This window comes from Oppia nitens, unplaced genomic scaffold (assembly GCF_028296485.1).
Source record: "Oppia nitens isolate AA-2021 unplaced genomic scaffold, nextdenovo-longstitch-racon4-pilon3 scaffold12_pilon_pilon_pilon, whole genome shotgun sequence".
Classification (NCBI taxonomy): domain Eukaryota; kingdom Metazoa; phylum Arthropoda; class Arachnida; order Sarcoptiformes; family Oppiidae; genus Oppia; species Oppia nitens.
Window position 1 is genome coordinate 1,725,460 of NW_026533191.1, and position 12,680 is coordinate 1,738,139.

Genomic DNA, 12,680 nt, shown 5'->3' on the forward strand with positions numbered 1-12,680 from the left:
TTTTACGACAATTATTATTATTATTATTAATAGTATTTATTTAGTTAGAAATGTTATCATTAGGATATTTATTATTATTAATCAATCAATTAAATTAATAACAATTGATTTTTTTTGTTAAATAAACAAGCTAATTTATTATAAGTATATTATAAAAAATATGATAAATTTTCAGTATAAATAAAATTGACAAAATATATATCATATTATTAGTTAATATTATTTTTATTGATAATAATTTTTTGTTGTTAAACATATATATAATTAACAAATAGCCGTTAAAAACATAAAAATCAATAATGAAATTATTGATTATATCATCACTAATGACAATATGTTTGCTGTCGTTGAATGCCGACTGCAAAACACACGAGGTGTCCAACGCTGGCCAGCTATCGTCGGCCCTGTCGTCGGCCGAACCGGGAGACAGTGTACACCTGCACGACGGTTCATATCACGGCTCGTTTGTCATCACCCGAAGCGGTTCGCAATCGGCACCGATAACGCTGACCGGTTCGCGTCAAGCAGTCCTGTCGGGCACTAAGTACGGCCTGTGGCTAAAAGCCGATCACTGGCAGCTGAAGGGCTTTACGGTGGCCAACTCGCCAAAAGGTATAGTACTGGAACGGGCATCGCATAACCTGTTGGACAATCTTGAGGTACATAATATCAAACAAGAGGGCATCCATTTGAGGACAAGTAGTTCAGATAATACCCTGCAAAACAGTTACGTCCATCACACGGGTCGCGGCGATACTACCGATCAGGGATATGGTGAAGGCGTTTATATTGGCCAAGCGGTCAGTATATATATATATATAGACGGATTGGTAATATAATAATTTTGTTTTTTAAATTTTGCATACATGTGCAGTTTCATAACTGGGCCGACGGTAAACAAGACAAAAGTGACCGAAATAAGATACTAAACAATAAGATAGGACCGGAAGTTACCGCCGAATGCCTGGATATCAAAGAAGGTTCGTGTTGTGGTCATATCAAAGGTAACCATTTTGACGGTACGGGCGAAAAGGGTATACATTATGCCGACTCGTGGGTGGACGTCAAAGGCGATTCCTATGTCATCGAAGACAATACGGGAACTCATCCCAAACTTAACGGCTTTGAGGTAATCATAATAATAATAATAATTTATTTATCAATTGATTGATATATCACTATATATATATATTTGTATAGATCCATCATATAGACCAAGCAGGGATGGGTGGCTGCAAAAACACCATCAAAAACAACAAGTGCCTCCAATTGCCCAAAGGTGGCAAATGTGCGGTTAGTTCATCGAAAAAATGTCAAAACGATATTCAACAATAAAAATAAAACAATTAAATTGTTTTTTTTGTTGAAATAATTTACATAATGTATATATATATATATATTATACAGTATATTATGAAAAAATTAATTAAATATTTTTTTTGAAATTTTATGAATATATATTTTTTTCAAAAAAAACTATCAATAAATAAATTTAATTTTTCATAAAAATATAAATATTAGTATGTTTTGTATATAATAATATATATTTTAATTTATAATTGTCATTATAATTTCAATAGCTATATATATACAGTATATATATTACATAAACAATTCGATGATAATGAAAATAAATACTGTATAATATTTTATTATTTAAATTCAATTAATGTATTAAATAATATTATAATTATAACAAAAAAAATATTTTAATAAAATAAATTATATAAAAAAAATTATAGCTGCAAATAATTATAATAGAAAAGTGTTTATAATAAAAAAAATAATATCATATAATAATAAAATTTAAAAAAAAATCATAATTTCAATGAAATATAATATGCAATTGCTTTGTAAACATTAATACAATTAAAATATCTATAATATAACAATTTAATTATTATTGTATTTCAATATAAAATACAGTATAAATTAATTAATAAATATTATGTATCGATATATAACTTATATTGTAATAGCTTTTAAATAATGTATAAAATTATTAATATTTTTATTTTTGGTTTAAATAAATATCTAATAATTTAAATAAATAAATAGTTATTTCACTCATATTTTATTTTTGGTGACCAATAAATCAATCAATCAATCAATCAATCAATCAATCACTCGATGGTCTGCTCCCGTCTTAGCTTATACTGCGGCGCATTGACCGACGGTATATAACGGCGCCTAAACTCGGGTTTTGTGACCAACCATACGACCAGTACGGTAAACACGGCTATGCTAATGGCCATAAAGTTGATGAGCATAGCTGGCGCCGGTAGATCGCTATATTTGGCACCGGGAGTCTGTCTAATATATAAAAAAATTAATTCAAAAATAATAATAAGTTTAGTTTCATACGGAAAGTTCACACAAAAAAAACAAACAAACTTTTACTTACAAACTGAACAGCGCTTTCTCGGTTAGACCAGTAATGGCTACCGAAGCCGACAGTACAATATTGGCCGTACCGTTGAATATATGAAACGGCAATATTAGTCGCCGATAAACCGGATGAAAACCGGGATATAGAAAGGCTAGAAAAGCGGTCAACAAACTGACCGTAAAACCAGCGATAGCTGTAATGCCGAGCCATGAATGCAATGAATACATGTTAGGTATTTGCCGGACATTATGATAGTGAAAGACAGCGTAGAGTCCGACCGCCGAAACGGTTAGTGCAGACAATTGGATGGAAAAGTGTATCAATTTTTGGCGCTGAAAACGCAACCAACGGCTGATCCGATAGATTAGGATACCTGTGCTAACAACAACAACATCCCGGGATTAGTTATATCGGTATATACAGTATATTGTAGTTATAACATACCGTTCCCGTTCAGCACAATCATACCGATGGTCATCAGTAAGGGATGATAGTTGAATACCTGTTCGGGTGTGGCTAACGAATAGCCGGACAAGTGATGGTGTGTCCAAACTGAACACAATGTTATCATACAAATGCCCAGTACTTGTATGCAGACGTAGGCCAAGTAGAATATGTTGTCCTGGGATAGGCCGGCCACCAGTGCGGCACCAAATTGTTGACCACTGGTCGGATGATCGGACTCGTCATCGCTGGACGGCGAGGCCATTGCGCCCGTAGCCTAAAAGCTGCCGATGCTATCGGGTTTAGGTTAGGTGACTGATGAAACCCGGGGTTAGGTTAGATCCTCGGTGGCTAATTGGGCGCACCGCGCGCGGGTCAATGGTTTAATTGAGGCCACTATATACTACAGTAATATGTGATTATTAAATGGCACCGGTAGTTTATGGGATGGGTATCTGGAGAAAAGTTATCTATTTTTAGCTAATAATATAAACTCTTTTTTTTTGTAGTGTATGTATAAACTAAATATTTAATATATAATAAACAATATATTATTTTTTTGCAATATAATAAATATGCACCAAATAAAAACTTACATACAATTTAGTAGTTAATTTTTGACAATAGTTTAAAAATAATTTATATATATAAATATATTTATTATGCTACATAATTAATTAATGTTTATTAATTAATTAATTAATACTAAATATTACACTAAATATTTTTTTTTTATTATTAAGCCATTAATACTAACAGTAATGGTATTGCAAATTGCAATACATTATAATAATATACATGTGATTCACATTACATTTTTAGGTTTTTATTTACATTAACTATTGAATAACTGTTGAATTTATTGTATACTGACATTACATACACATACACACAGTATATACAGTACAAGTAGTCATACACCTAAAAAAATAGGTGTATATTATTAATAAAATTGACTAAACAGTAGATATGATGACGATATTAAATAAATTTAAAAAAACAAAATAATAATGATTTACTTGAAAAAAAACAAAATTAATCTAAACATTAATAATCAATGAATAATATAAACTTTTTTTTATTTTATAAAAACTTTAAGGATATTGGTTTAGGGTTTAACTAAAATAATAAATTTATTTATTTTTTAAAAAAATATTGACTTATTATTTACACTATTATTTGTTTTTAGCACATTCATATTAAATTTAATATATATGATATATATTTGATAAAAAAATAAGTTACCAAGGCTACAAAATAAATACTATTATTTTTTACTTATAAAAGTAATTTTTTTTTGTAATACATGTGCATTTATTTAGTCAATTTAATAGTAAATAATAAAATAATGTTGTTATTAATTTTAATAGATTTTTTAAAAATAACATTTAGTTTATATTTATAAACTTTTTAAAAAAAAAATTATTATATTAATTAATTAATTATAGATTTACGGTTACACTTAATTAAGATATTTAAAAAAATTTCAATGAAATTTTATTAAATTAAATTAAAATAATATTTATGAAATCATGTTTAAAATTATCTAGCTTATTTAATTTAATTTGAATTTATTTGAATTTATTTACAGGATTATTTAATAATTACTAAATATTATTATTTTAATCTAATAATTTTTTTTAATATTAAGTGTTGATTTATTTGTATTAATTTATATATTATTTATTTTTAAATTACTATTAAATAAATAAATAAATATATATTGAAAATTTAAATAACTTTATTATATATAAAAAAAATTATTTGTATTTAATTGTATTTATAAAATTATTTGACATTTTTAAAAAACACATACAACACTAGTGTCTTAATAAACGTTTAATACAGTAGTACACAAACACACAGTAAATGCATAGCAATAATGTATTAAACATTTTTTTTTATAGACTAGTGTTGTATTAGTGTATAAATAAATAATTAAATAAAAAAACATTTAAATAACAAACAATGTGTTGCTATTGTGTTGTCATTAATGATATAACAGTTGTTTTGTAATAATAATAATAATAATAATAATTAATTATTATTATTATTATTAGTGACCACACAATCGGGTGGTGGCCAGTGATATCACCGGTCCATAACAACACACACAAACAAGTAGTCCATTGATATATTACCGATACTGCAGTCAATTATTATTATTAGGTCATGTATTTGTCGTCATCATCAGCGTCGGCCAAACGGTTACCGATAATGGCCACTACTACGGTCACTGTTATTATTATGGCATTGTTGGCCATCATATCTATGGCTGAGACTACGCCTTCCGATAAGCCGCCGATTTCGTTGTTGGCCATCAACGACCAAAAGCGGCGGCAACAACCCAACCAACAACAACAACGGGCCGATATGTATACCAATCTGATCGAGACTCGCGACCCGATTACCGAAACCAATCGCCGATTTTGTGTACTCGACTATGTCTGGACACGCGACTCGACCCGCAATCAGTCGCGCGGCCACTGGCACGATCTGTATACCGATCTCTATGATCAGCAAAAAGATATTTGCGACCTGTCGGCTATCGTCGACCCGCTGATGACCAATCATACCGTACTTATCCAGTACTCTGGCGACTGCGATATCAACCAACAGATCGACTATTTCAACGGTACGGCCATTGCGGCACTGTTGGTGTCCGTCGGATGTGCGCTCGATATCGACGCGGCCGTAAACATAACACGCGATACCTTACGGGCCAATCGTTTTCCAGTTGCACTAATATCACAGTCCAGTGTCGACCAGATGCTAAAATCGCCGACCACTTCAGGCGGTCGCTATCATCATCATCATCAACAGCGGCGCTATCAGTGCCGTCTATACGAACTGGCCGCGGATCCCGTCGGCTACGCTTTCGACTATTCTATACTATGTATATGGCTGTTGGCCACGTTTACCGTAACGATGGGCGCCTACTGGTCAGGTAGTGTACGGTTCCGTATATTTCAGTCGACTCAGGAACAATTGGCTACCAAAGTGGCCAAATGTAAGCCATCAATCAATTTTCTGGACAATTATCTCATAAAACTCTTTCCCCCCCATTATAGCCGACTCAGCTGACACCGCCGATACACAAAAGCCGGCTACACTGGACGGCGAGGAAGCGTTTATCAATTTGTCGCCCCTATTGGTACTCTGTTTTGTCCTAATGATGGCCGTCATGCTATGTTTGCTATACTTTTTCTACCGATACCTGGTCTACGTAATCATCTTCCTGTTCATACTGGCCTCCATTGGCTCACTGTTTGCCTGTTTCGAGCCACTGATCGTACGGGTATTACCCGACCGTTTTACGCGGCCATCGTTTATTGTTTGCAATGTCCGATGCGGTAAAATGTATTACTATCAGCTGTTATTGTTGATCATAGCGGCTACAGTGGCCATCACATGGTATTTTGTCCGACGCCAGCCATACGCTTGGCTATTGCAAGACTGGTTGGGCGTATGTTTTAGTCTGAATATGTTACGTACGATACGACTGCCCTCCTATAAGATATGTGTGATATTATTGTCGGCACTGTTCTTCTACGACATATTTTTCGTATTCATTACACCATTGATCACATCAAAAGGTATAGACACCCGTCCCCTTTCCTCCCGTTCCCTTCCTCTGTATATGTTTAATATTGATTTCATCATCACTAATGTTGTTATATATTATTTTGATTTAAAGGCAACTCTGTGATGGTAGACGTGGCCACTGGCGGATCGGGCGGCAAATCTCGTTGCGGTACACCCGGCGAAACCATACCGATGGTTATGCGTGTACCGCACAATATCTTCAAGCCGCGTAACGATAGTTCGCCAATGGACGTCTGCTACGGTACATCGGATTCGTTGCTCGGTTTCGGCGACATACTGGTGCCCGGACTACTGGTAGCCTATTGTTATTCATTCGATTTGATTGCAAATATCAAGTATCGGGTCTACTATCTGACCACTTGTATTGGTTACGGAGTCGGTCTGATTGCTACGTTTGCCGGTACGTGTATTTTGTGTGTATGTGTATGTGGGGACAGACAGTTAAATATCTATATCTTAATCTTAATAGGACTGTATTTGATGAGCGGTAGCGCACAGCCGGCCCTCCTATATCTGGTACCGTTTACTATGATACCGCCGCTGTTGATCGCCTGGTATCGAAACGATTTGCTGCACCTATGGTCGGGTCCTGAATCCTATCACCACCACCACCAACAACAACAACCCAGCCGTTGCCACTCATCATCATCGCGAAAGTCATCGGCAAAATGTGGACCAAAAACGACTGCCACCGCTGCCGACGATAATAATTTGTTGATTACCGGCTCGGCTACTGATCATCACCAACAGCTTCACTCGTCACAGGAGTCGTCGTCATCGTCGAGCGCTGGTAGTTAACACCTCCAGTTAGCACCGGGATGTCTAGTTTCCCGCCGCCACTCCCCCCACCCCCTGGTTGATGTCATTCCAGATTGATTTTTTAATTTATATACAGTATATGATATAAAGTATTGTATATATATTTTTTTTATTACCGTAATATGTTAATCAATTGATACCGTAGAAAATATATTGAGATTATTACCGTATATTAAACTGTATAAAAACAAAACAATCTGTTATATAATATTTTGTATACTAACTGTCCATTAATTAATTATATATATATATATATATATATATATATATACAACAGTATGACTGTACATACAGACAGACACACTTTAATAAGTGATACATAATTTACCGGTAGTTATATTATTATTACACTATCGTAATATGTAAATCAATATAAACACCTAATTTAATACTAATTGTCAAATTAGTGCCTTTCCTTACTATATATATATATATATAATACTGTTATTTATTATAAATTACCGGTAATTGATTTTATTTTTTAAAAAAAAAAATAAGTTATTATAATTTTTATTTTTACAATTATTGCTAAAACAAAAAATTTGATGAAAACTATATGATAATTTTTATTTTCTCTCAATCTACTATACACTATATGTGAATTCAATTTTTTTCAATTATTATAAATATGTGTTAATTGATGTCATAAATTTTAATAATAATTATTATAATAATAATACAGTATAACATATGTTTAATACAGAATAAATAACAGTACAAATATATTATTTAATGTAAAAAAATTATACAGTAATTAAATAAAAAAAAATAATTTTTGTTGTGATTAATTTTATTTATATATTATTAGTTTTACGTTTTTTTTTTTTAAAAAATTTAAATTATATTTATTGAATTATAATAAATTATTATTATTATTATTATTAAATAATCTATAATTATGCAATTATCAATAATATCAACAACAAATAATAATCTATTTATGGTTTGTATTGTTAATTATACAATATTTTATTAAATTAAATATCAATTAAATATTTTATTTTAAAAAAAAAATTTAAAAAAATAATTATCGGCTATTCAAAAACAAACAAACAAACATTGTCTACAAAGTTATATAACATTTTTTTTCGCCCTAACCGGTAGTGATAATAGTGTATTACTGCACTGTAATCAACAATAATAATAATAGTTAAAATAATAATAATAATATAATGACTAACAGGTTTAGGTACCGTTCCTGGTTTTAGTGTAGTCTCTCTCTCTCTCTCTCTCTCTCTCTCTCTCTCTCTCTCTCTCTCTCTCTAAATCTTAACCTGTTATATGAGGGGACTGTTATGGGAAGTAACTGTAAACTACTTAATATAAAAATATATATATATTGAAGATTGACGACCCCTTATCCCCAAAAAATATGTATATCTCGATCTATACTATCGTTCCCCACCACCGAAAAAAAAGGTCATACCGTCGTAGTCGTCGTCACCTAAACAGTGCGTTGTCATCATTGATGATGAAAAAGACAATAAATAAGTTTTTATTTTAGTTTATATAAACTTATTTAATATATATATATATTAAAAAATTTATTTAAATTTTATTTAATTTTTATGTTTGTGTGTATTTATTTAATCAACAAATATGACTATTGAAGGCATGTTTTTTGTTGTTTTAATCTATTATATTGTCTATAAATTTTTTATCGCCAAAATATTTTGATTAAAAAAATTAAAAACAACAACAAAATATAAATAAATGATTTTTTTTTAAAATATTCTGGTATAAAAACCAATCAAAATTTTTTTAATATAGATTTATATTTAATTGTTATATAATTGTTATACGGTGTAAATTTATATTATATATTAATTTTTAATTATATAAATTTTTATTTATTGTGTTAACTTTCAAAAAAAAAATCATCATAAAATTAATTTTGTAATTAATTTTTGATTAATCAATATTTTTATATATTATTGCAACAAAAAAATCTTATAATAATAAATTAATTATAAAAATATAATGTAAATAATAAAGTCATTATTAATATCATAAGTTATCGAAAAAAACTTATTTTTTTATTATAATTATTTAATAATTAATAATAATAATTATTATTATTATTATTAATTAACAACTTTTAATATTTAAAAAAATGATATAATATTATGTAATCATAATATAATTACTTCAAAAAAATATTTTTTAAAAAATCACAAATCATTAATGGATTTGAACACCGATTGTGTGACCAAAATATTAGGTCACCTATCGGTCCGGGACCGAGCGTCCAGTGGCCGCGTGTGTCGGTCGTGGCGAACATGTAGCGACCACTTGTTTTTGGCACAAAATCGGCTAACAATTGTTAACCGTTACTCAGTAGAGGACAACCATCATTATCAACAATCCCATCATCACCATCGATGTCGACATAGAGACTATCGGTACAATGACGACCAGACAATTATGTGGCCATCGTTTTACATACGATACACAACATTCACAAACCTGATGACCCGATTCCCGAATCTCAGGCAACTGTCGTTTGTCGGCTTTGATCACTGGAACGATCCGATGATCGGACAGTTGGTCAGTGAGTGTCCTGAACTCAGATCCCTATCGTTTTCATTATGCGATGGCTTAGGTATGTATGAATTTAGTGAAAATCAATTTGAAATTATCGGTAATAATAATAATAATAATAATGTTTTTTTCCTGTTATAAATAGGTCGTAACCGAACCGATGACTTCCTATACGTTAGTGTTACCGAAAAAGGTTGGCACCAATTGGTCACCGCTTACGGTCAACAGCTAACCAATTTGACGCTCCGCGACTGTGATCTCGATGACCGTCCATTGGCTATCATTGTGGACGGCTTTCGGCAGCTCCAGTCGCTGGACATCAGAGGCAATAACATTAGGCGACCGGAGATTTTTCATCGATTGTCGGCCAGTGTCCGAGTGCTTAAGTTAGGCCCGCGATTGGTCAACGACAATCAAGTACCGATCAATCCTGTATTGGACACACTGACCACTTGTGCTGTCGGCCAGCAACTCGTTGAGCTACATATTCAACTGTTTCTTGCCGGTCAACTGACCTCATTGTCGGCATTTCAGCGTATCCGACGACTGTCCATCACTTTTATGAAACCATTGTTCATCTATCAGGACTACGACCAACTGTTTACAAGTATTTCTGCACTTAAATCACTGGAAGTGCTAAAGATATCAGAGGTGTGTATGTGTGTGTATGTGTGTGTATGTGTGTGTATGTGTGTGTATGTGTGTGTATGTGTGTGTATGTGTGTGTATGTGTGTGTATGTGTGTGTATGTGTGTGTATGTGTGTGTATGTGTGTGTATGTGTGTGTATGTATGTGTGTGTATGTATGTATGTGTATGTGTGTGTATGTGTGTGTATGTATGTGTGTGTATGTATGTGTGTGTATGTATGTGTGTATATGTGTGTATATGTGTGTGTATGTGTGTGTGTATGTGTGTGTGTGTGTGTGTGTGTGTGTGTGTGTGTGTGTGTGTGTGTGTTTGAAGTATCATAGAAAACAACTAAATAATAATAATTTTTTTAAATACAATATCAATACTATAATTACAGATTAATTCAAACGATGGCTCATCTACTATGACATCCGGTCAGTTACTGTCTATAGCACAGGGATGTCCGGCACTGACCCGATTGGCCGTCACTTGCGATGTCTGGTGCGACTCGATTTTTGATAACACATTGTTCAGAAAACTGGTCGCCAGTAATGCCAATAATAATACTACCGGTAATAATAATAATAATAAACGGCTCAGTCATCTGACTATAGGTCCGGGCAGTTATTTCTTTACCGCTCAGGGACTACGGGAACTATCGAAACTGGAGCTCCAGTATTTGTCGATAGCAGGTTTTCCCGGTTTCAATGGTACTGAATTTGTTGGCAATTTATTGGCTAACTGTCCAACACTTAGACATTGTTGTGTTGACGACTGTTTTGAAATAAACCGACAGTTTATCGATAGTTTGTTTGATTTGTTTAAGAGTTAGTAGTTTTTTAATATATTAGTATATATTATATAATATGTTTTTTTCCGGTAAATCTTAATCTTAACATTTATTTTATCACATTTTTTTTGCATTTGAATTAATAGATAATCCGAATCGTTATCTAAAACTGGAGTTCAGTAATACAAAAGTATCTGTTAATGATATACCAGTGCCCAGTGGTGTCAGAAACCTGGATCTAATTATCAAACATAGATCAGCTATCGCTGGTGACGACGGCAGCTATCAAAACAATAGTAATAATAATAATACCAATGAAACTATAGGTAACAAAAACAACAACAACAACACTAACAACAACTTTTCCTACATAATAGCCTACCTGTGCCTATCGTTGGTAACATTCATAGCCAGTTTCACTGCCATACTGTTCACAATTGCATTGTATTTGTTGCATAAACTTATTACTGGTTTAGTTAAAAATGTGACAATAGTTTTGATGTCATCGGCAGTGACAACAATACTATTATCAATTATACCGACAATAATACCAACATTTATGCAAATGTCAATAACATTGATTACTACTACAACTACTACTACTACTACTAGTGATGATGACAACAATAACTATTATAAGGACAGTTAGTTTTTTAGTTTTGTTTCGCACACACACACACACACAAACATATATTATGATAGTATTATAAACAAATATAATTATCTGATATTTATTACATAATTAAAATTTATTTATTAAATAATTATGTAATCTCTCTTTAAGTTTTACACACACACACACATACACACACACATACATACATACATACACACACATACATACATACATACATACATACATACATACATACATACACACACACATACATACACACACATACATACACACACATATACATACACACACACACACATATATATATATATATATACATACAGCTATAATGTACTTAAAACTTAAATTGTTTTAGCATTTAATTTATTGATGAAAATTTTTATTTAATGAAGTGATTAATATTTAATATTGTGATAATTTTTTGTAAAAAAATAATAATATCATTATTTATTACACCATAAAATACATAAAAATGTATGTATAATTTGTTTTTTTTATTTATAATTGATTTTTATTTTTATTTTTTAAATATTATATTTTATTAAATCTATTATTATTTATGACTTATATTAAAATTTATTTTATTTAACTTTCAATAAAAAAAATAACTAAATTAACTAAAGATTGCGCTTAAAATTTATTAAAAGTTGACATTATTATAGAAATAAAATATTTATTATAATTATTGACAATAATATATTTATTTTAAAATATAATAATTACAAATAAATTTGCAATAAAATTATTATGAAGTACTGTATATTGTTTATATTATTATTATTTTTAAAAAATTATTGCTAATTAAAATGCATCATAATAACA

At 31.1% G+C, this 12,680-nt stretch overlaps 3 protein-coding genes across 4 annotated transcripts; 2 read left to right on the plus strand and 1 right to left on the minus strand.

Annotated features, from left to right (window-relative positions):
- The first annotated feature begins 212 nt into the window (after positions 1–212).
- Positions 213–1,389, plus strand: LOC128955840 (uncharacterized). The gene is made up of 3 exons (XM_054301521.1): positions 213–800; positions 875–1,129; positions 1,201–1,389. Exons 1-3 carry the CDS (start codon positions 300–302, stop codon positions 1,333–1,335), a joined length of 891 nt encoding a protein of 296 aa, XP_054157496.1. The 5' UTR covers positions 213–299; the 3' UTR covers positions 1,336–1,389.
- A 680-nt stretch (positions 1,390–2,069) lies between these two features.
- Positions 2,070–3,331, minus strand: LOC128955888 (plasma membrane ascorbate-dependent reductase CYBRD1-like). Its single transcript, XM_054301570.1, has 3 exons — positions 2,834–3,331; positions 2,405–2,762; positions 2,070–2,313 (listed from the first exon to the last, which is right to left on the minus strand). Exons 1-3 carry the CDS (start codon positions 3,096–3,098, stop codon positions 2,124–2,126), a joined length of 813 nt encoding a protein of 270 aa, XP_054157545.1. The 5' UTR covers positions 3,099–3,331; the 3' UTR covers positions 2,070–2,123.
- A 1,454-nt stretch (positions 3,332–4,785) lies between these two features.
- LOC128955775 (signal peptide peptidase-like 2A) lies at positions 4,786–7,350 on the plus strand. 2 transcript variants are annotated; one of them, XM_054301453.1, is made up of 4 exons: positions 4,786–5,843; positions 5,905–6,429; positions 6,531–6,839; positions 6,909–7,350. In XM_054301453.1, exons 1-4 carry the CDS (start codon positions 5,006–5,008, stop codon positions 7,235–7,237), a joined length of 2,001 nt encoding a protein of 666 aa, XP_054157428.1. In that variant the 5' UTR covers positions 4,786–5,005; the 3' UTR covers positions 7,238–7,350. The 2 variants fall into 2 exon arrangements, with proteins under 2 accessions (XP_054157428.1, XP_054157435.1); XM_054301460.1 differs by having other exon boundaries at positions 4,786–5,780.
- Positions 7,351–12,680: the final 5,330 nt, after the last annotated feature.

What these genes read in the sequence shown, in the direction of transcription:
- LOC128955840 (XM_054301521.1), top strand. Translation starts at nt 300, where the DNA reads ATGAAATTATTGATTATATCATCACTAATGACAATATGTTTGCTGTCG. An exon ending in GCGTTTATATTGGCCAAGCG is followed by an intron (nt 801 to 874) that starts GTCAGTATATAT and finishes ATACATGTGCAG; the next exon opens with TTTCATAACTGGGCCGACGG. An exon ending in CCAAACTTAACGGCTTTGAG is followed by an intron (nt 1,130 to 1,200) that starts GTAATCATAATA and finishes ATATTTGTATAG; the next exon opens with ATCCATCATATAGACCAAGC.
- LOC128955888 (XM_054301570.1), bottom strand. Translation starts at nt 3,098, where the DNA reads ATGGCCTCGCCGTCCAGCGATGACGAGTCCGATCATCCGACCAGTGGT. An exon ending in GATTGTGCTGAACGGGAACG is followed by an intron (nt 2,763 to 2,833) that starts GTATGTTATAAC and finishes TTGTTAGCACAG; the next exon opens with GTATCCTAATCTATCGGATC. An exon ending in GAGAAAGCGCTGTTCAGTTT is followed by an intron (nt 2,314 to 2,404) that starts GTAAGTAAAAGT and finishes TTTATATATTAG; the next exon opens with ACAGACTCCCGGTGCCAAAT.
- LOC128955775 (XM_054301453.1), top strand. Translation starts at nt 5,006, where the DNA reads ATGTATTTGTCGTCATCATCAGCGTCGGCCAAACGGTTACCGATAATG. An exon ending in GGCTACCAAAGTGGCCAAAT is followed by an intron (nt 5,844 to 5,904) that starts GTAAGCCATCAA and finishes CCCCCATTATAG; the next exon opens with CCGACTCAGCTGACACCGCC. An exon ending in ACCATTGATCACATCAAAAG is followed by an intron (nt 6,430 to 6,530) that starts GTATAGACACCC and finishes TTTGATTTAAAG; the next exon opens with GCAACTCTGTGATGGTAGAC.